This window comes from Dromiciops gliroides, chromosome 1 (genome assembly GCF_019393635.1).
Source record: "Dromiciops gliroides isolate mDroGli1 chromosome 1, mDroGli1.pri, whole genome shotgun sequence".
Taxonomy (NCBI): Eukaryota; Metazoa; Chordata; class Mammalia; order Microbiotheria; family Microbiotheriidae; genus Dromiciops; species Dromiciops gliroides.
In genome coordinates, this window is record NC_057861.1 from 501,250,891 (window position 1) to 501,275,202 (window position 24,312).

Below are 24,312 nucleotides of genomic sequence, written 5' to 3' on the forward strand. Positions count from 1 at the left end.
GGGGGCGGCTAGGTGGCACAGTGGATAAAGCACTGGCCCTGGATTCAGGAGTACCTGAGTTCAAATGTGGCCTCAGACACTTGACATTTACTAGCTGTGTGACCCTGGGCAAGTCACTTAACCCCCATTGCCCCACCAAAAAAAAAAAAAAGATTGATAATGTGGCACCAGGGTAGAAAGCATTGTAATCAAATCCCAAATCTAATCATTTACACAACACCTAAGTTAGAGCAAGAGAACATCCTGCTAATTTGAGTCAGCAGGAATTATTCAAAGCCATCCTACTTTTTAAAAAAATTCTGTAAAATATTTAATTTTAGAGCATAACAATTATAAATGTTTGTGTACATTATCAATCAAGAATTAAATCTCAATCTAAGCCAATGCATATACACTTTGAAACAAAAGTATAAATCATGAAAAAAGGGATTGGGGGGGGTGGGGCTAGAGGAGGCTTCTTTACCATAAGGAAATAATTAACAATGTTAGGGGCAGCTAGGTGGCACAGTGGATAAAGCACTGGCCCTGGATTCAGGAGGACCCAAGTTCAAAGCCTGCCTCAGGACACTTGACACTTACTAGCTGTGGTGACCCTGGCAAGTCACTTAACTTCAATTGCCCCACCAAAAAAAAAAAATAAAAAGCAAACAAAAAATGTTAAACTATCCTGCACACTGAACAACATAAATTGCAAAATCAGCATTTTATATTAGTGATTTTTTATTCATTAACATGAACATAACCATAGTTGAATATTATAACAAAAACAATAGCTAGTAGTAAGTGTGTTAAGATGATTCTAGTCATTCACTATTGCATTCAAAAGCCAGCATTACATTAAGTGGTTTGACACTGAACACCACTACATATTCATCAACCTTATAAACGCCACCATTAGTCCCTGCTGTGATGTCATCTTCTTGAGATGAATCAAAGTTCACCAGTTCTACTCGATCCATTTCTTCAGTCTCCTACATTTCCTTTCTTTTAAGCAATAAATTTTCCAACAAAGATAGGTTATCTGATGAAAGAAAGCCATTCTCTGGAAAGTTTACTTTAAATTCAGTTGTTAGAATCCCTTTTTCAAAAGGTCAGCAATAGATCAGGATGCCTTCATTCAGCACACATCTGATATTTCCATGTTTGACAATCTGACCAGAGTGAGGTGTGACTGTAGTTCTATTGTCAAGAGTTTATGTTGGTTTCTGAAAGCTACATAGTGCTTCAGCCACTTGGATATTCGTACACACGAAAAGGTCCTCACATCATCATGTAAATATAGCTTGGTCCTTCTAATCCAAAGCAATGTTAATATCTCCTGGCTCACGTCTTGGCTACTGGTCACCTTCATTATAGAATGTTATCTTCTGACCATCTTTCATGCCCTTGTCATTATGGAGCTCCAGAATCTTTTCTCTTGAACAATTTCCTTCTACTGCAGCATTTAAATCTATCTTTAGGACTGATTTGTTTCCCATGCCCTTGGTGTTCCATGCAAATTGAATGAATTTGCTGAACCATTCTAGGTCTTCTCTGATAAATTCTTATTTGCATTCTAGCACCTCTGCATTTGGGACAGCATTCTATATCTCCTTTCTTACCACTCCATCCTTCACATTTGTTGCAAATGAAATTCTTTTGCAAAGTCAGTTTCTTTTTTGCACCATTATATAAATCTTCTAAGGTCACTGGAAACCGATGAACAACATTTTACCTCTCTGTGCTTCTTCCACATCCTCCAAAAAGACATATCAAATAGTTTCATTGGAGAACCAAAGCCACTACCAGAACCACCTTCATTGATGTTTGTTCTCCACCTTTGTCATATAAATCTCATTTCTTTGCATCAGAAAGCACTTCATAAGCTGAAAATTCCTGTTTGAACTTTTCTCCTTTGTATGGATTCTTATCTAGGTGGCATTTCAAGGATAGCTTCCTATATGCCTTTTTAGTTCTTCCTAGAAGGCATTGGGTTTTACTCCAAAAAACATCAGAATAAGTTTTCTTCCCCATTTTCTATAGTTGGGGAGTGATACTCAGAGGATGGCACTGTCAAAATGGCCAGTTTCTGGTTGGGGTCAGGGGGAAGGTGAGAAAGGGGACTGCTCATGAATCATTTGGGATGTTGGGAGGAGCAAATGAAAAAAAGAGAGGGTTGGAATGGGTGAGTTATTTTGCATGGAACAAGGGTATCAGCAGCTCGTCTTCCCTTTCCACTTCTCACTGAGTTTTCTGGAAAGTTCCTATCTAAAACACTAACTTGATCCTCAGAAAGTTCTGGACTGGAAATTAAATCTAGAAACAGTGTTAAGAACCCTTCAAGAAAGGGAGATGATTCTTGGTCATACAGGGACGTCAGAATTGAGATGGGATGATATTATTTTTTTTTTCTTTTTTTTTTTAATGAGATATTTTATTTTTTCCATTACATGTAAAGATAGTTCTCAACTTCTGTCCACACATGCTCCACAATTTCAGATTTTTCTCCCTCCCTCCCCTCCCTCCCCCCCTCCCCTAGACAGCAGGCAATCTGGCATAGGGTATATCTATATATCTCTATACGTATATATATATATATATATACACACATATATATACACATAATAACATTAATCCTATTTCTGCATTAATCCTGTTACAAGAGAAAAAATCAGAGCAGTGATGCAAAACCTCAAAATAGAAAAAAAAAAACAACAGCACCCAAAACAAAAGAAATAGTATGGTTCAATCAGCATCTATACTCCACAGTTCTTTCTTTCTTTTTTTTTTCTTGGATTGGAGATCCTCTTCTATCATGAGTTCCCTGGAACTCTTCTGTACCATTGCATTGGTGAGAAGAATATAGTCCATCACAGTAGGTCAACACTCAATGTTGATGATACTGTGTACAATGTTCTTCTGGTTCTCCTCATCTCACTCATCATCAGCTCACGTAAGACCCTCCAGGTTTCTCTGAACTCTTCCTGCTCATCATTTCTTACAGCACAATAGTATTCCATTGTATTCATATACCACAACTTGTCCAGCCATTCCCCAATTGATGGGCACACCCCTCAACTTCCAATTCCTTGCTACCACGTAAAGAGCAGCTATAAATATTTTTGTACATGTGGGTCCCTTTCCCCCTTCCATGATTTCTTTGGGCAAAAGACCTAAAAGTGGGATTGCTGGGTCAAAGGGTATGCACAACTTTATCGCCCTTTGGGCATAATTCCAAATTGCTCTCCAGAATGGTTGGATCAGCTCACAGCTCCACCAACAATGTATTAGTGTTCCAATTTTCCCACAGCCTCTCCAACATTTATTATCTTCCTTTTTTGTCATTTTAGCCAATCTGATAGGTGTCAGGTGGTACCTCAGAGTTGTTTTAATTTGCATCTCTCTAATCATTAGAGATTTAGAGCATTTTTCCATATGGGAATAGATAGCTTTGGTTTCTTCATCAGAAAACTGCCTGTTCATATCCTTTGACCATTTCTCAATTGGGGAATGACTTGGATTCTTATAAATTTGATTTAATTCCCTATATATTTAGAGATGAGGCCTTTATCAGAAGCACTGGCCTCAAAAATTGTTTCCCAGCTTTCTGCCTCCCTTCCAATTTTGGATGCATTGCTTCTGTTTGTACAAAAATTTTTTAATTTATATAATCAAAATCATCCATTTTGCATTTTATAATATACTCTATCTCATGTTTGGTCAAAAACTGTTCTCCTTTCCAAAGATCTGATAGGTACACTATTCCTTTCTCTCCTAATTTACCTATGGTATCACCTCTTATGTCTAAATCATGTATCCATTTTGACCTTAATTTTAGTATAAGGTGTAAGATGTTGGTCTAAGCCTAATTTCTGCCATACTATCTTCCAGTTTTCCAGCAGTTTTTGTCAAATACTGAGTTCCTATCCCAGAAGCTGGAGTCTTTGGGTTTATCAAACACTACATTACTAGTGTCATTTGCTACTGCATTTCCTGAGCCTAGCCTATTCCATTGATCTACCACTCTATTTTTTAGCCAGTACCAGATAGTTTTGATGACTGCCGCTTTATAGTAAAGCTCCAGGTTTGGTACCGCTAACCCACCTTCCTGTGAATTTTTTTTCATTATTTCCCTGGATATTCTTGATTTTTTGTTTTTCCAGATGAATTTTGTTATTATTTTTTCTAGCTGTATAAAATAATTTTTAGGTAGCCTGATTGGTATGGCACTGAATAAGTAAATTAATTTAGGCAGTATTGTCATTTTTACTATATTAGCTCTGCCTATCCATGAGCAATTGATATCTTTCCAATTATTTAGATCTGATTTGATTTGTGTGAAGAGTGTTTGGTAGTTGTGTTCATAGAGTTCCTGGGTTTGTCTTGGCAAGTAGACTCCCAAGTATTTTATATTACCTACCGTTACTTTAAATGGAATTTCTCTTTCTATCTCTTGCTGCTGGACTTTGTTGGTCATGTATAGAAATGCTGATGATTTATGTGGATTTATTTTATATCCTGCTACTTTGCTAAAGTTGTTAATTGTTTCAAGTAATTTTTTGACTTGATTCTCGAGGATTCCTTAAGTATACCATCATATCATCTGCAAAGAGTGATAGTTTTGTTTCCTCCTTGCCTATTCTAATTCCTTTAATTCCTTTCTCTTCTCTGATTGCTAAAGCTAACATTTCTAGAACAATATTAAATAATAGGGGTGATAATGGACATCCTGTTTCACCCCTGATCTTATTGGGAAGGCCTCTAATTTATCTCAAGATGGGATGATATTATTAACAGTCCTGCTATTTTTAATTTTACTTTTCCAAAGGGATAAAAGATTTTTATATAAGGCAAATTTTTGCTTTAAATAAGCAAATATAGTATTAATAAAATTGGAAACAGTTATTAATGTGATGATAGTCAAGATCAGTGTGTCAGACTCAAAAAGAAACATCCTTGTGGGCAACATATAATTTAGAAAAACACAAATTACTATTATCTCTATTGTACTGTGGTTTTATTTATTTTGTTAAACATTTCCCAATTACATTTTAATTTGGTTTCTCTACTCTGAACCAGATTTTTGTGAGCCACACATCTCTGGTCGAGATAGATGATTAATTTTTAACAATGAGACTACTATCATCGTGTTTTGTTTTGTTTTTGCTTGGGAAACATGAACAATGCTACTGGGAATATGTAAGAGAGAATCAGGGAAGGACTTAAGATAAGTGCCAGCTGAACTCATTTACTGATTCCCAGGCACCTCCATTTACTTAAGAGAATTGATTTCTTCTCAACTTTAGGAGAGATCTGGAGATGTTTGTGTCAGTCGCCATTGGTTAGAATATTATTACATTTATCATTTTTTTAAAATGTGTTTTGGGGTAGACTATAGCTGCCATTTCAGCAGATTGATTTGTAGGTTTTCTTTTGCTGACTCATAGACTCAAAATTATGTAATCAATGTGATGAGCCTTATTTTCTCAATGATTTTCTTTTCTTCTCTCCCCTGCTTCAAGGATGGACACAAGGACTGGATATTCTCTATTGCATGGATCAGTGATACCATGGCAGTTTCTGGTAAAGTTATCATTCTAAGATGCTTTTCAGTGTTTATAGGATCTTTTGGAACTTTCTGGCTAAGGGATTTTTCATCACACAATTGACAAAAACTACAAAACCAAGAATGCTTGAGTCAAAAGAGCTTAGAGGCCTAAATAAAGTAACCAGATATATTCTGTACATTCTCCTTAGAATCATTTTTGAATAAAATTATCAGTTCTAGAGGCAACAAAGAGCATATAGGAGTAGGACCTAGAAGACTTGAGTGAGTGATTAGTCAATCAACAAGTATTTATTAAATATCTACTATGTGCCAAGTACCATGGGAGACAACTACAGAGAATGAAACAATCCCTGCTTATAAGGCACTTACATTCAGGGGCAGCTAGGTGGTACAGTGGATAAAACACTGGCCCTAGATTCAGGAGGACCTGAGGTCAAATTCAGACTCAAGACACTTGACACTTACTATCTGTGTGACCCTGGGCAAGTCACTTAACTCTCATTGCCCCACCAAAAAATCAAACAAAAAAACAAAAACCAAGGGACTTACATTCCAATGGCTACCAGGACCTAAGCTGGCATATATAGGAAAAATATAAAGATATTAAGTATACATAAACACAAACTAGCTAAATACAAGGTGATTTGAGAGGGAGGCACTAGCAACTAAGGGGATAGAGGAAGCTTCATGCAGAAGATGCCACTTGAGCTGCATCTTGAAGGAAGAGCTAGATTCTCTGAGGTGGAGGGGAGGAGGGAGTCCATTCCTGGCATATTGGTCAGTCAGTGCAAAGACAAGAGATGGGAAGTGGAGCACTGCCTGTGAGGAATAGGGAAGAGGCCACTTGGCTGGAGCTCAGAAGGAAAGAAGATTCCCTTAGGATCAGTTCTTTACTTTTTTCCTTAGTTGTAAGACAAGATTTTTATTTCAGGAAGCTGCAGAACTTTTTAAAAAGTGACTTTAAATATAGGAGAGAATCCAGGGCTAGGTGATTTTCAGGCTCTGGCATTTGAAAGAAGTTGTACTTGCAGAGAAAATGTTTTAGTCAAGGATCTATTTTAATATTGCTAGCAGCAAACTCAAAAAAGGAAAGTGAAGGATCTCAAGAACTTTATCTTTCTGTCCACAATCCCACGTACATTTTTTTAGCCAAGAGTAACATTTTCATTTGAGCTTGGCAGTAACCACTGAGCTGGTTCTGTACCAGATTGCAAAGAAGTATAGCAGAAATACAAGAATGCTCCACTCCCTTTGGGATCCTACCTCAGGCTAGGACCTACTAGGGGCTGAGTTCTTGAGACCACCCCGCATTGATCTTAAATATTATTTGTTTTCCTGTGTCCCTTCCAAAACTAGGCGATAGCATGAGGACAATGGTACCTAAGGATGGTACTGAAGGTGACTAGGAGATGAATTTCATTGTCTTCATCCCTAAGGAAGGAAAATGACATGAAGCTTATTTAGGATGCTGCCAGAATACCAGCTTTACAGCCTGTATACAGGTCATCCTCAGCACCTCATGCTCCCTCATCCTACAGATCCAGTCGGCTTCCAAGCCCTCTTGATTCTACTTCATATCTAACCTGTTCTCTCTAATATCAGCCCATGAGCTTTGTTCAGGCCCTCACCTGGACTCAACAGTCCCTGCCTCAAGTCTCTCCCCTCTCCAATGTATCCTCCACACAAGTGCTGGAGTGATTTTCCTAAAGCACTGGTCTGACCATGCCACTCCTCTACTCAACTCCAATAACTCCCTTTTTTTGGTTGTTTTTTTTTTTGCAGGCTATGAGGGTTAAGTGACTTGCCCAGGGTCACACAGCTAGTAAGTGTCAAGTGTCTGAGGCCGGATTTGAATTCAGGTACTCCTGAATCCAGAGCCGGTGCTTTAACCACTGCGCCATCTAGCTGCCCCTCAATAACTCCCTTTTAACCCTTAGCATCAATACAAGCACCTTTGTTTGGTATTTAAGATCTTTCAAAATCCAATTCAACCCTACATTTCTAAGCTTTATATATACACACATACATAGACATGAGCAGCCAGATAGATAGAAAGATATAGATATATACACACACACACACACATATATATATATATGAACAAATTATTTTGCACATATTTGTGTATATATATATATACACACACACACTTACATGTGTATGTGTGGTTTCCCTATTGCAACAGAATGGAACCCTCTAAGGACAAGTACTATTTGGGGATACAAAGACAAAAGACAGCAACTAGAAACAGTGTTGCCATATATTAGTGTTGCCAAAGAATACAAAGACAAAAATATTCCTTGACCTCAAAGACTTTTATCCTGTTAGAGGCTTACTATTTGCAGGCAGTTGAATAAAAGCATGTTCTTTTGAGAAGGTAGAGATCTCCAACAGGAAGTCAAGGACACCTTACATAGTGAAGTAGTTCTTGAGTTAAGTCTTTGAATGAATATAAAGAGACAGAGTTAAGGAGCAGGGGAGTACTGTGGAACAGACTCTGACGAGCCATGCAAACAGTAGATGACGTGCAGAGTTTATGGAATACCTAGTAGGCTTATTACATTGGAACATAGAGTTAAGGGAAGGGAATAATATGAAATTCATCTAGAAAGGTAGGTGAAGCCAGGCTGTAGAGGGCTTTAAATGGCAAGCTGAGGAGACTGCCAGAAGGCAAAAGAATGCAATAAGAAGTAGGAGACTAAACAGAGCTGTGCCGTGAAAGACTATTTTGGCAACTACATCTGGATACATTTGAGTAGGGCTTTGAGAGACTAGAACCCAAGATACCAATTAGGCCATATTGCAGTGGTCCTGGGAAAAAATCTGAACTAAGATTCAGACTGTGTGAGTGTAAAGAAGGGGGTACACATGAAGAATGTGGGCTCTCAAAATGATCATGAATCCGAACGTTCCTAGGGCCTCCTTATCATTCAAAGTAATAGTTTCTCACCTCCCCTCAGAGACCATTGCTTTCCTTCTCTATCATGCATCTTCCACATCAGCTTTGTGTTTTGCAGGGTATTTCTTTTCCCTCCCACTCAGGGCCCTCAGAACTGAGGCCTTTAGCATTGACCCCCCTACCATGAATTCATATGACAGAACTATGTGTGAGGCCCAGACATTATGGTTTTTTCTTTTGGCGATCTTGATTTAGACCAGGGTAGCCAATTACAAGAATTAATTAACACAGACTCAGGACCTGAAGGAAAAGCAGTCAGGAAATCAGGCATGTAGGACAATACAAATTAAAAGACACTTTTCCCCTCTCTAGCCCTCAAGTAGTCCTATTTCAGGACTCTGAATTCTTGTTAGACTCTTAGTGTGTAGTCTACTGGTGAATGTGAGGAGGGACAAAGGATTTACAACTGTAAGACATTTTAGAGGCTATAAATCCAGCACCCATTTTACAAATGAAGAAACTGATGCACAAAGAGGTGATTTGCCCAGGATCACAGAACTAGGAAGTATCTGAGGTGTGATTTGAACCCAGGTATTCCTGGCTTGTTCAGATGTTCACTTCCTATCCACTACATCGCAAAATCTCTAAAAGTAGGGAAACATTTGTGTGGGGGATAGGAAGTTGTCCTACTTTCTGCAAAACTGGACTAATGAAACCCCCTGTTTTGTTATGAGGAAGGTTAGTCAGTGCTTTGTGTTTGTCCAAACAGTACTTGTTTCCTCTGCAGGCTCACGGGATGGTTCCATGGGGCTTTGGGAGGTGACAGAAGATGTGTTGACCAAAAGTGATGCCAGGCACAGCCTATCCCGGGTCCCTGTGTATGCTCACATCACACATAGGGCCCTAAAAGACATCCCTAAGGAGAATACTAATCCTGACAACTGCAAGGTCCGGGCTCTGGCCTTCAACAATAAAAACAAAGTAAGTATGTGTGCATGTGCTTGCATGCTGTGGCTAGGGGGGGTCAAAGGAGCATACACAGGGACAAGTGTAGACAAACCATAGGAAGATATCAATGATTCAGTGGAATTTGATTACTGGAGCCTGCTTTTGCTTATTCTTACTGTTGGTCAATTTAGGAAATATTCCTTTATTCTGAGCTTTCAGTGAACAAGGCTGGAAGTAGGCCTCAGCAACTTTCCCATAATGAGGATGCATCAACATCTTGGGCTTGAGTCAGTACTAATCAGGTAACTTGGATCTTTCTGGGTTCTCAGCAGTGCCCAATTTGGTTCTCTTCTCCCTAAAGTGGAGATAAATATTTTCCAGAAACAATAACAGGCTTGTGAGTCCAGCCTGGAGAGATGGGAGCAACTGGACTTGGACACGAGTCATCAAATAAGACTTGTATTGGTACCTCTGTTTTTCCCTGAGACAGTCCCCAGCTTAGATGTTCTATATTCGGTTTGTGCCTGTTGTCCAAGAGTCATGTGACCTCATTTATGTACATATACAAATACATGCTTGTTTTGTTGATCTTTTATTTACCTGCTATGGACATGGGCCCTCAAAGGTACTGTAGTCTATTTTCAGACACAGATTTTTACATTAATATTTTATTATTACTGTGACCCTAAAAGCAGTCACTCACCTTGTTCTGTTTCCTTCTCTGATGACTTACACTCCAAAGTTGACTTGGATCTTCCATATCAGAAGTGTGAGATAAGGGGCGGAGCTAGAAGAATCATAAGAAGAACAAAGGTCACCAAAAGTGGGGATCAAGCCGTTAATAACCATCATCATCATAATAACATGTCTATAGCACTTACAAAATGTTTTACCATACCAGCTCTTAAAGGGAGGTGCTATATACGTGTTTATGTATAGATATATATACACATATGTATATGTAATTGTAGTTATATATTATTAAATATATAATCATTATCCTTGTTTTCCAAATGAGAAGACCAAGACTCAGAGGTAAAATCATTTTGCCCATAGTCACAGACCCATGATTCAAATCCATTTTTGGTGACTTCTCTAATCCCATTCCTCTTTCTCTCATACTATATTCTCTCTCCACATTGAAGCAAGGACCTTAATGGGGTTAGATAGGTGGAGGGACTAGAATGGAAAATCATGGCTGCCTAGTTCTAGGCACCATCCACTCAATTCTGCCTTTAATGACTGTGTGATATGAGTTGCTGTAGAAGTATCTTCAACCTACTTCTCATTTTGTCTTCCAGGAGCTTGGAGCAGTGTCCCTTGATGGCTACTTTCATCTATGGAAAGCAGAACATACACTGTCGAAGGTATGATCACAGTACTTCCTTTGTGACTGTATGAAAATTAGTTAACCTTGTAGTCATGGTGCTCCATGATTTTTTCCTAGTCTCCTAACCAATTCCAACATATTCAGCCACAGAAAACCTGGGTACCTTTTTGCCTACAACTAAGTTTGAGGAAATTATCGAAACCGCTTGAATTTAACTCTTGGATCATCAGAATCCAAGTGTACCTTCTTTTTGAAAATCCTAAATATTTAAATTGCTCAATTAGAAGATAATTTTTAATATTACAAAAAGTTTCACTGCTATGTTCTTTTAAATAGTAGCCCTCCTCATCTATTTAAGTATTTATAAATAATTAATTACTTGATCAAGATGTTGAGGGCAAATAAAATTAAGTATTAGCCATTGGCAAGTGACTATCAATCATAAATAAGATAAAGCATCTCTGAAATGATCATGGGAATCCATGGGAAGATGAATTCAGTTTACATACAATTTTCTAGAATGTATTAAATACAAGTCACTTATATTTGAAATGGCATCTTCCTCTTAATTCCATAATCAGACATTCTTTGCTGCTTGCAACTTCTGTGTTGTAATTACTTCCCCAAGGAAACAGTTCTTCAAAGAGTCCTTTTGCTCTTGCAAGTTACAAGATTTTGTTCTTCAAGATGTTAGCACAGTGCTTCACATAGACAGGTACTCAATAAAAATTTGGTTATGTGGCTAAATGAATGAATCTGACAAGATTCTGTTAAGTTTTCTTATTGGAGACTGAAGGGATAGAATAGGCTACTCCCTATCCTTCCATACATACACTGCCTTTTTGATTTGCTTCTCTAAGTCTAGCCTGTCCCAGCAGTTCTGTTGAATGTAGTAATTGGTCAGATAATGAGATTGCTTCATTATCCCATATTGAGGAGAAAGGTGGCTCTGTTTGAGTAGAGAGCAGATTCCTTTAAACTACCCTCTGATTTTTGGTTAAGGCTTATCTTTTTTCCTGCCTTATTCTCAGCAGTATCCAGACTATTTAATTTCTTAAAGATGATCACAGGAGGCACAGTAGATAAAGCACCCAGCCCAGGATTCAGGAGGACCTGAGTTCAAGTCTGGCCTCAGACACTTGACACTTACTAGCTGTGTGACCCTGGCAAGTCACTTAACCCTCATTGCCCTGCCCCACCCCCAAAAAAAAGATGATCACACACTTTTTCTTCTGGCAACTCTGAGGGTTGGTTCTCTAGATGATTGATTCTACAGAAAAAAGAGTTTATGGGTTATTTTTACCTGTGATCATCTTGGCCTTTGAAGGTATTGGGGTCAGGGGTTGTCTGCCATTTCCTTGTGTCATATGCTCATCCTCTTTCTGTTGGTTTTCAGCTCCTGTCCATCAAGCTGCCATACTGTCGTGAGAATGTGTGTCTGGCCTATGGCCATGAGTGGTCTGTGTATGCAGTGGGCTCTCAAGCTCATGTTTCCTTCTTGGACCCACGACAACCGTCACATAATGTCAAATCAGTCTGCTCCAGGGAACGAGGCAGTGGTGAGAACCCCAGTGTGCACATGCATGCTTTCTCCACTACATGCACACATATATGAGTTTACCTACTCCTCTTTGCCCTCTATCTTATTTGGCCAACATAGGCACAAGGCCAAGAGACTTCTGGGCAGAAATATTGCAGATATGTTTTGAGTTTGCAAGATGATGAAATACAAATGCATTGTTCTGCATGGGTAAAATAGGTGGATTTATGGTGTGAGAGTACAATACGGTAGTACTTCAGCAAGGAGAAAACTATTGCTAAACATCATAAGTAGGTTGTATCCAAGGCAATATTCAGTGCCATGTTGTAAACTAGCAACCAGTAAGTGTGTTGTTTCAGTATTAGCCTTCAGAAACCAAATAGCATTGGCTAAATACTGTCGTCATCCTTAACTGAGTCGTGCGGGCTTTCTCTTTTCTTTTTTTTTTTTTTTAAACTGAACCTGTGAGTTCCTTGGTATAGGAAGTGCCTGGTGAGGAAATTTCCTCTACAAATACAAATCCTGCAACTTATAGTCTTAAACAGTTGCCTTGGGCACTGAGAGGTTGGATGTCTTACTCAGGGTCAGCAGCCAGAATGTGTGTCAAAGGTGGACTTGAACTTGAGTTTTCTTGACTCTGAAGCCAGCACTCTATCCTCTCCACCACATTGCTTTTCACTGATACTTGACTAGGACAATTCAGTTTCTAACTGTTATTTTCAAAGCCCCAAGAGGTATGAACATCTATTCCTCCTCTACTTGGAACTGTTGCTCAGAGAATATCCTCAGTTTCAGTGAAAAATAACCAAGTCCTCCCCCTTCACACCCTGCCCGTTTCTATCTTTGTCTTTCTGTCCCACTCTATTCTTCTCACTCTTTCCCCCCTTCCTAACCTAACCTATTTTAGAAACAATAATAATGGCAATACAATATTACTGTATATTTTTATATCATTTTACAGCCATTAAAACAATTCCACAAATGTTATCTCATTTGATTTTTATAACAACCCTATATGAGTTAAGTTGTTTCAGATATTAGTAGTTTTATAAATGGGAAGCTAAGGTTTAGAGAACCTCATTAGCACCATACCATAGTGCCCATGGCTGGCTACTGAAAATGGATCCTAGGTACTGGAATAACTTGCAGATGGGGCTGCCAAACCCTTCTCAGTGATAGTAAAGAACATAGAATAAGGGGTGATGAGGGGATGTTGCCAAGGGAATGGAACCAGCAAACATTGTCCTAATGTTCAAAAACTGAAAGAAGATGAATACTTCAGATCATAAGCCAGTGAACTTGATAGTAATTTAGGAAATATTCTACAACAAGGTACTAAAAGACAATTTTTGAACTCAGGGAATAAGCCTGCATGGGTTCATTAAGAACTAGGAATGCCATACTAAACCCATTTCCTCTTTTGAAAGGGTTATTATACTAGTTGATCAGGGGATGCTGAGGAAAGGATAGATCTTCAGCAAGGCATTTGACCCAGTCTCTCATGATATCCTTGTGGATAAGATGGAGAGATATGCACTAGATGATAGTTCAGTTAGGTGGGTTCAGAATGAGTTTGTTAAGTGAACCCAAAGAATACACACACACACACACACACATATTCAGTAGATTGATAACATACTGAACAGTGGTCCCTATTGGAGTACCGTACCCCCATGTATCTGCCCTTGTCCCTGTTTCTTATCGGTGACTTGGATGATAGCATAAATGACATATTTATTTAAAAATTCAGATGACATGAAGCTGAAAAAATAATTAAATAAATTGAATTAAATTGAGATACAAAGAGATTGGGATTATATAGTGAAAATACTGAGATGAAGTTTAGTGGGGATGAATGTAAAGTCCTGAATTTGTATTTTTTTTAATTTAAATCTTACAAACACAGGATGAAAAGAATGGCACTGGATATTCATATGAAAGAGTCCTGGGCATTTTATCGAATTGTAAGCTCAATATGAGTGAGTACTGTAAAGTGGCAACAGAAGAAGTTAATGTAATCTTTGACTTAAATTGATAAAAGGTAGCGCCATCCAGAGCAAGGAAAGTGATAGTCCCTTTGTACTCTGGCCTTGTCCGACTACACCTAAAGGGTACCATTCTGGGTGCCACATTTGAAAGGGATATTGATAAAATGGAGGACGACCAGAATGGTAAGAGCACTTAAAACCATGCCACATGAGAATGAGCTGAAGGAACTGGGGAAAGAGAAAGGAAGACATAGTGACAGCTCTTTCAAGTACTCTGAAGACCTTCATGGGAAAAGGGTTTGGTTTTTTACCACAAAAGATAGAACTAGGTCCAGAAGTTGTGGAGTCAGATTTTGACTGTACATGAGAGAAAACTGATTAAGAATTAGAGCTGCCCAAACATGGAATGGGTAACTTGCAGAGGAATTGACCTTTTGGTCACTTTAAATCTGTAAGTAGGATCTGTATGACCAATTTTCAGCAATATTAAAGACAGTATTGATGATTTGGATAATGGTTGGAATGAAAGTTTGTGATTCTGCAGTCTGTAGTCTGTGATTCATGTGGTCTCCTTACTGACTTAGTGATGTCACAGGATGTGTTGTGTGACACTGTCGTTCTTCTGCATTATATTTATACTTAAAGCTTAGAGATGTACTACAAAAAACATGATACCAGAGGTTGTGCACCAAAGTGATTGTGAGGGGAAAAACCTAACTTACTGTAGGGACCATAGGATTTTCCTTCCATGTACAGAGAACTTAATGATGGGAAACACAACATAAGGATATTTTTCTTCTTTTTTTTTTTTTTGCGGGGGCAGTGAGGGTTAAGTGGCTTGGTCAGGGTCACACAGCTAGTAAGTGTCAAGTGTCTGACGCCAGATTTGAACTCAGGTCCTCCTGAATCCAGGACCCATACTTTATCCACTGTGCCACCTAGCTGCCCCCTAAGGATATTTATTCTTGAAAAGTATTCATTTAACAGTTGGAAGGTAGTAATCCCACAGGAAACAGTACCTGCACATTTTCATAAATGCGCTGAAAAATACTGTACATGGTGATTTTTTTTTCCGCAGGGCAATGAGGGTTAAGTGACTTGCCCAGGGTCACACAGCTAGTAAGTGTTGTGTCTGTATCCGAATTTGAACTCAGGTCCTCCTGAATCCAGGGCCAGTGCTCTATCCGCTGCACCACCTAGCTGCCCCATGGTGAAATTTCTAATACTGTAGATGACACTTGATGCTTTCAGATAATGAAAATGGTGACTATACTAGGAAAACAGTAGAAGATTTGTTAGTAGACAGATAAGTGGCAGATGAACTTCAGTGTGGGCAAGTATAAGGTAATACAAGTATGTAAAGAAGACACCATGGTATTATATAAAGAGCACTGTCTCTGAAGGCAAGATTTGAGTTCAGCTCCCATCTCATGACTATTACTACTTGTGTGACCTTGGGTAGTCACTTGGAACCTCCAGAGAACTTGGTTTCTTCATCTGTAAGATGAAGGGGTTGGACTCTATGGCCTTTCGAGTTTTATTTTTTAGCTTTTGAGCTATGATACTGTGACCTAAGAGGAAAATGGACCTAAACTGACAGTACTTGACTGACATACTCAGGCTCTGCCCTCACCCTTTTGGCTTAAGACCTTAGAAACATAGCCCTTCCCTTTTTTCCAAGCCCCTTCCTTACAGTAATGAATGTGACAGTATATCTTTAGACCAGGTTTTCTCAAATACAAAGGGGGGGGCAGCTAGGTGGTGCAGTGGATAAAGCACCGGCCCTGGATTCAGGAGGACCTGAGTTCAAATTCGGCCTCAGACACTTGACACTTACTTGCTGTGTGACCCTGGGCAAGTCACTTAACCCCCATTGCCCCACAAAAAAAAAACAACAACAACAAAACAAAACAAATACAACAGGAAACTTTTACTACAGGTAGTTACAAGATTACAGGTTCAGAAATTTGAACAAGGAATAGTCAGCCTTGGAAATAGTACTTAGGATTTTTCTCTCAGTCTGATGAATACCTTGGCCACAGATGCTATTAAGTTCCTAGTCAAAGGCAATTAATTCAGTTCCATGGAAATTATTAACTACCCACTGTGCTAGGCCCTGAGAAACTAAAGATTAAAAAAGCTTCTGTTCCCAAGGAACTTATGGCCCAATGCACACACACACACACACACACACACACAATTATAATATGTGTAGAAGGTGATAAAGGAAAGTCAAGGTCTAGACATAGTTCTGTAAGTTAATTAAAGAAAGACCACCTCTACCAGAAGAAAATATCAGGCTAAGCTTCAGGGAAGGGTTGGTACTCAAGGCCTTGATGCTGGATCTTGAAGGAATAGAAATATTTCAATATATCCTACATCGATTGCATTATAGTCTGGATATAGACTGCATACTCAGGTATACAGGAGATAGGAGACAGTGGGGCAAGCTGAAAAATAACTCGCAGCCCATGTTAGCTTAAATGTGGACTGCAGGTGATAGTAGGTGGAAACTCGGTTGGAAAAGATTTTAAATGCCAGGCTCAGATTACTTTTGAGAAAGTCAATCACATAGATCTATGTAGTAGAAAGAATAATTGGGCAGATATGTGAGGAAAGGCTTAGAGAAGGGAGGAGACCAGAAGCAAGGAAGACATTTAGGAGGTTATTCCAATTGTCCCTAGTTGAAGGCCCTAACTATGGTGATAGGAATGAATATGAAAAGGGGGGAAATGGTGGTTAAAATATTGCAGAGATAAAATGTATAGGACTTGGCCACTAGTTGAATGTGGAGGGTAAAGGAGAAGGAAGAATAAAGATGACTTTAATGTTTTAATCTTTTGTAACTAGAAGGATAGTGATGCTCCCTCTACAAATAGGAAGAATAGGAAGAGGGGCAGGTTTTAAGGGAAAAGTGCTAAGTTCAATTCTGGACTTGTTGATTTAGGGTGTTGGTAGAACCGAGTGGAGGGGTTATCTAGGATGGTGCAGTGGATATAGCACTGGCCCTGTGGTTGGGAGAACCAGAGTTCAGATCTTACCTCAGCATTTACTAGCTGTGTGACCTTGGGCAAGTCATTTAACCCCAATTGCCTTACACATCTGGGGCCATTTCCAGTCGTCCTGATATATATCTTGCCACTGGACTCAGATGGCTCTGGAGGAGAGAATGAGATTGGTGACCTTGCACAGCCCTTCCTTACTTAAATCCAGTTCACTGCAAGTCGTGACATTACCTCAATGTCATGGTCCTCTTTGAGAATGAAGGAAAAACAACAAAGAACCAAGTAGAGATCTTCCCAGGTGGTTGGAAATACAAGAGTGGAGCTCCCAAGAGATTAAGGCACTGATTTGAAAATTAACTACATAGAAAGGATAAAGTCATGACATGAGATTTCCCCAAGGGAATAGTTATATATAGAGAGAGAAATCTGAGGACTATGACTTGAGAGATACCAACACTTAGAAGTCAAGAGGAGGAAGACCAAGTAAGACAAGAAACAGAAAGAAGAGTTGGACAGGTAGCAGAAGAACCAGGAACAATGAGTGTTACTGAAGATCAAAGAAAGAATATAAAAAAGAGGCAGGGAAGGTTGATCAGCAGTGTCAAATGCTGAAGAATGGTCAAGCGTAGGCCTTAGAAAAGGCCATTGGAATTGGAAATTAATAAAGTCATTGGTGAATTTGGAAAAGTTAATATTAATATAGTGGTTAGTTTGGGAGGCCAAATTGTAAACATTTAGAAAATGAGTAGGAGGTGAACTCTAAACTTCAGTAGTATAGGCAACTCTTTCTACTACTTTAATTGAGGGGAAGAGAAATATAGGATGGTAATTTGACAGGGTATTTTGGGGTTTTAAATGGAGAATCCCAGAGCTAAATAAGCTTCTTTTTCAAGACTGAGAAGGCGTCAAAAGAAAGATTGGTGGGTTTTAAGGGTGTAAGGAGGAAGAAGGAACTGGGGGAGGTGTTAATAGGTTTAAAAAAACCCCAAGATATAAGTGGAAATTTGGGCAAGACAGGAAGGAGCTGGTCTACCTCATCCTCTGAGACCATACCAAAGGGAAATAAGATAGAGAAGGTTCTCAGGTATGAAGAAGGGGAGATGAGGGAGCTCAGGCTCAATCTTGGTCACTTAGATTTTTTTTTTTTTGTGGGGCATTGGGGGTTTAAGTGACTTGCCCAGGGTCACACAGCTAGTAAGTGTCAAGTGTCTGAGGCCAGATTTGAACTCAGGTACTCCTGAATCCAGGACTGGTGCTTTATCCAGTGCGCCACCTAGCTGCCCCCTTGGTCACTTAGATTGTAAGGCCATGGAACAGAGTTGAAGGCTCGAAGAGAAGATTAGGACTAGCTGCTGTGAAAACCAGGAGAGTCCATCTGAGGGGAATAAAATTACCAAATAGCAGTGCTGAGAAAGTGCGGTATAGTAGATAGAAGGTCAGATTGGGACTAGGAAGCTCTGGGTTGAAATCCTGCCTCAAACACTCCTGTGTTACTTTGGACAAATCACTGAATTCTTCTGAACCTCAGTTGCTTTTCTTTTTTTTTTTTTTCTTTTTCTTTTTTTTTTTTAGTGAGGCAATTGGGGGTTAAGTGACTTGCCCAGGATCACACAGCTAGTAAGTGTCAAGTGTCTGAGGCCGGATTTGAACTCAGATACTCCTGACTCCAGAGCCGGTGCTCTATCCACTGCGCCACCTAGCTGCCCCTCAGTTTGCTTTTCTTAAAATTTCAAAAATTAGCGGGCGGCTAGGTGGCACAGTGGATAGAGCACCGGCCCTGGAGTCAGGAGTACCTGAGTTCAAATCCGGCCTCAGACACTTGACACTTACTAGCTGTGTGACCCTGGGCAAGTCACTTAACCCCCATTGCCCTGCAAAAAAAAAAAAAAAAAATTCAAAAATTAGGTAAAAGTACCTATCCTAAAAGGACTGTTGTAAGGATCAAATGAGATAATCTATATAAATTGTTTTGTAAACTTTAAAGCACTGTATAAATGTTAGCTGTTAGCATCATTCTTTTTTTTTGTAATTTTTTTTTTTTTAGTGAGGCAATTGGGTTAAGTGACTTGCCCAGGGTCCCGCAGCTAGTAAGTGTGTGGTAAGTGTCTGAGGCCGGATTTAACTCAGGTACTCCTGACTCCAGGGCCGGTGCTCTATCCACTGCGCCACCTAGCTGCCCCTGCTAGCATCATTCTTAAGTCTATATTAGAAATGAATTTTTAGTAGACCTAGTCAACAAAGAGGTTTGTTCATTTCTTCTAGTGGCTCAGGAAAAGATGGGAAGGATGAGCTAAGTTTGGGTATTAATAGGCCCAGATAGCCCAGGACCGCTGGGCAAGGAAGTCCTAGAGTAGAGGGCACTGCTTTATGGAGATGGATGACTACAGGGGTCAGGCTAAAGAGTAAGAAATAAGTCAGAAAGGTTGGGCCACAATGCCTGGAGGAGAACAGGGAATAGATTCAGAACAGACTGACCCCTGTTGGGGTGGCTGAGGTGAGAGTGCCAGCTAGAGATCATGGGCATCAAATAGAGAAGCCAGGCACAAATTTATGATCATCACCAAGGAGACTAAACAAGAGATAGGAGTGGAGAGGAAGACTTATTTAGTGGCCTAGCCAGAGTAATTAAGGAAAGTTGAATGTGTTCTCAAGTTCGCTAAATCAACGATAGCAACAAAAGTAGTTGTTGAATCGTTTTCAGTCGTTGTCTGACTCTCTGTGACCCCATTTGGGGTTTTCTTGGCAAAGAATACTGGAGTGTTTTGCCATTTCCTTCTCCAGCTCATTTTACAGATGAAGAAACTGAGGCATACAGGATTGAGTGACTTTCCCAGGATCACCTAACAAGTGACAGAGGCAATTTGAATTCAGGAAAATGAGTCTTCTGACTCTAGGCCCTGCATTCTATCCACTGTGCTACCTAGCTGTCCAGAAAGAGTTTTGGACTAGGTGATATTAATCATATCATAGTGAAGAGACTAATGTTGTCTTCTGAGGGGAGTCAGGCATCCATCAGTGTTAGAAGCTAGTCTGCAAGGTAGAAAGGTTCAAAGAGGAGGGAATTTTATTCATGGAATGAGAGTGCATAGATAGAGGAGAATGTAAGCCTGTGATGTGAGGCTAGGGATGACAGTACAGGGAGAAAAATTTGAAGTTTTCAATGTCAAAAAGTTTTCTCCCTATAGCATAAAGGTTCTTATTTTGTGGTATCAAGTCACATGTAGTAGTGAAAGCTCAAGGCCTCAACTGGACAGTAACATACAAGGGGCACAATTTTCACACTTTGTTTATTGGCACATACAAATACCTTATACTAGCTCTGGTTGACTCCAGTTTACCTTACTTCCCCAGACCTCCTGAGCCCCCTCCCACCTCAGCTGAACTCAGCTCCTTCTGCCTGTCTGAGAATTCTGTTCATTATTTTTGTAATCTTAGTCTTTTTCTGAACTAAAAACGCTTTATCTTTCTTTATCCTCTATCACAGCTTCTTCCCCCTTTAGAATCAATCCCACTTTTTGGTTTTTTCAATTTTCAATTTTAGGTTTTTGTGGGAAAACAGGACTCCTTGTTTCTTTAGAAACAAGGTATTAGGGGCAGCTAGGTGGTACAGTGGATAGAGCACCAGCCCTGGATTCAGGAGGACCTGAGTTCAAATGCGGCCTCAGACACTTAACACTTACTAGCTGTGTGACCCTGGGCAAGTCACTTAACCCCAATTGCCTCACCAAAAAAAAGAAAGAAGCAAGGTATTTAGTACAGATAGGTTCTGATGTTATCCCCATCTTACAGTTGAGGAAACTGAGTCACATGCAGGTTTGTGATTTGCCCAGTGCCCAACACAGCTATTGACAAAGGCCAGATTTGAACTCAGATCTTCTTAAATCCAGGCCCAGATTCTATCCACAGTACCACTAGCTGCCTACCTGGATGTTAGTTAGCAGACATTGCAAGGAAGCTGATTTAAGCTCTAGGTAAAAAATAAACTAATAAACAGAATTGTCCAAAATTGTATAAGTGCCTTATAACAAGGTGGTAGTATATGTAAAGCATTTTGCATATTTTAAAGCACTATATAAATAGTTGATTATTAACTGCCATTATATTGCATTGCATAGCAAATTCCCTTTTACATGAACAAATGTTCAAGAAGAGCTGGATAATCACCTTGTTAAAGAGGAGATTTCTTCCAGTTTGTTCCATTTTGATAGTTTTGTTAACTGCTAGAAACTATATTGCACTGACGTCTGAAGATCTGTGACTTCACCTGTTGGTCCTAGTCCTACCCTCTGAACAAGCCTCTTTCATGTAGACAGTCATTCAGATATTTGAGAAAAGCTTGTCCTGTCCCACTTAAGTCTTTTCTTCAGGCTGAATAGCTCAATTTTCTGAATTTCTGTTCTCATTTAACATAATTTCAAGACTACTTACCTCAGCTGAGACCTCACTGCTAACAGCATTCTTGTTAATTATACATAATAGCTATGCTAAACTCCTTCTTCCTTTTCAAACTCCATCTCCCTCCCTTATACTCCCTTACTTAGAGCAAATGGCCTCTAATTTACTGAGCATATATAAATTTAGGTCATCTCTCAAAAGTGCTCAAGTTCTGTCTTCTCCATCTTAAAATGTATCTGTACGTTAACTTGTCTTTTGCTCTGTGTCTAAGAGTACTTTGTGTCTAAAGCTACTCTTTTCCTGTGCTCATATATCCCTACCTATTGTTTGTGATACTGCTCTATCGTCTTTTTTCTTATACCTTCAGTCTAGTGCTCTCTCCTGCCTTTTTTTCCTCTAGCTTATCCTAAATAAATAAATGAAAGTATTAGGCCATATTTAGCTCCTCTTCTTTACTACCTATTCACTCTTTGATCCCATCCAGTCTGATAATGTGCTTTTGACTCCTTAAAAGCTAGCCTATGGGGGTGGCTAGGTGGCGCAGTGGATAAAGCACTGGCCGTGGATTCAGGAGTATCTGAGTTCAAATCCGGCCTCAGACACTTGACACTTACTAGCTGTGTGACCCTGGACAGGTCACTTAAGCCCCATTGCCCCGCAAAAAAGAAAAAAAGCTACCAGTGACCTGAGTATCAATCCAACAGTCTTTTCTCATTATACATTCTCCTTTCTATAGCATTTGATTCTATTAATCTCCCTTTCCCTCTTGAATTTATTTTTTTCTTTGGTTTCTGAGAGTTATCCTGAATCCTGTCTTCCCTCTTTAACTGTTCCTTCTATAACTTTTTAGCTGGCTTCTTTTCCTCATGCCCCAAAATGTGAGTTCCAAGATTCTGTTTTCTCTTCTCTACCTTAATCTCATGCATACCCATAACTTTAGTTATTGCCCCTCAACAGATAACTCCCAAGATAAATAGATCTCATCATTGAAACATCTTCCAAGTTTCAGTCTCACATTTTCAAAACCACACAGTACATTTCTACCTTTTATATCCATCTGGCATATGAAATTCAGCCTATTTAAAAACCATACTTGTTATTTTTTTCCACAAAATCATCTCTTTCTCCTAATTTCTCTCTCTCAATGGTATCACCATTTTCTATTAACCAGGCTGAAAACCTGAGAGTTCTCTTTGACTTGTCCCATTCTCTTGCTTCTTCTTTCTCCCTTTACCACTTCCATTTATTCCTTTCTATTTGTGGTTGACCTCATTACCACACACCCATATAGTAATTTCCTAACTAGTTTTTCTCTTTCCACTTTCTCCCCCTTTTAGTATATTATACAAGTACCAGATCAAAGCATCACCCAATTATGTCACTCTTTTGCACAGAAACCCTTTTGTCTATAAAGTCCTGGCTCCCTAACTTACTTTAAGGGTTTCCACAAAATGATTCCAACCTTCCTTTCTAGCCTTATCTCCTGCCTTTCCTCTATTCTTACCACTTTCTGTAACCAGACTGGATTATCCCTTTCCCCCTACCACTTTTTTTTTTGTTTGTTTCTCCAATTCTGGGTTTTGGATTATGCAATTTGATCCACCTGATATGCCATTACCTCCCATCTCCTAGCTGCCAAAATCCTAGCTTCAGGGCCCAGTTCAATGTTATATCCTTCTAGGAGCCTTCTTGGACTGATCAACTCATCTTGAAGTATTCTCCCCAGTCTAACTATAGCACTCTGTAGGCATAATTAACAGTGTTTATTACATATTATAGCCTTTTATTTTAGTCATGTATCTTCATACATTTTCTCCCCTGTCATCACAGCAATAGACTTAAGTCTGTTGTACAAGGATGAGCATAGCTTAGTACAGAGAAGCTTATATATTTATCACCAGTAAGCTGACCTGCTAGCTGATAAATTCTTGGCCATGGCAACTCATAAAACTAAGTTGTAAATTTCTTGAGGTCTGGGACCATGACCTTTTCTGTCTTTATATCCACACCCGTACTTATTCTTAGAATAATGTCTTGTACATGGTTGCCCTTCATTAACCCTGGATTCAGGAGGACCTGAGTTCAAATCCAGCCTCAGACACTCGACACTTACTAGCTGTGTGACCCTGGGCAAATCACTTAACCCCCATTGCCCTTCGAAAACAAACAAACAAAACAAAAAACGAATATGCAAGAACTTTTTTACCCAGGTGAGAGTCGTCCTTCCTTGTTGGTTGCTTGTGAGGCCTAAGTGTTATTGCCCTTGCTCCAGACCTTTCTGGGACTTCTCTGAGAATTGACCTTGGAGTCATCCTTCTGAATAGCCTCAGTGGCAGCAAATCTTCATCCTCTGAAAATGTGTTCAGTTTTCAGTTAATGCCATGAGTCATTTAGAGCCCTCTCTGCCATACAAAGTAGGGTACTGAGCTAGAGAATGCCATTTTTATTATAAAAAAGGCCTGGTCGTCATAGCCAATTTGTGGCCTGGCTTGTAAGCAGTTCCCAAAGAGGAGTTCCCAAAAAATGTGACTAAGTGGGAGCATGACTGGCACAGAAGTATTTTGTCATTTGACTAGCCTTCCAGGATCACTACTTTGAAGGATACTCATTTGAATAATATATAAATTCTGCTTTTAGAAATCATTCCCATTAGTTTATA

General features: G+C 39.4%; 2 protein-coding genes across 2 annotated transcripts in view; one reads left to right on the top strand and one right to left on the bottom strand.

Annotated features, from left to right (window-relative positions):
- Positions 1-24,312, top strand: part of DCAF12 (DDB1 and CUL4 associated factor 12) — a 127,679-nt gene that overhangs the window by 82,450 nt on the left and 20,917 nt on the right. The window contains exons 4-7 of the mRNA XM_043971407.1: positions 5,502-5,562; positions 9,235-9,428; positions 10,697-10,762; positions 12,122-12,284. Coding sequence (XP_043827342.1) covers positions 5,502-5,562; positions 9,235-9,428; positions 10,697-10,762; positions 12,122-12,284 — 484 coding nt within the window. The remainder of the gene's footprint in view (positions 1-5,501; positions 5,563-9,234; positions 9,429-10,696; positions 10,763-12,121; positions 12,285-24,312) is intronic.
- DNAJA1 (DnaJ heat shock protein family (Hsp40) member A1) lies at positions 804-2,013 on the bottom strand. The gene is given in 4 exon segments (XM_043979742.1): positions 804-1,416; positions 1,418-1,746; positions 1,748-1,806; positions 1,809-2,013. Coding segments are annotated over 4 exon segments (1,206 nt in total).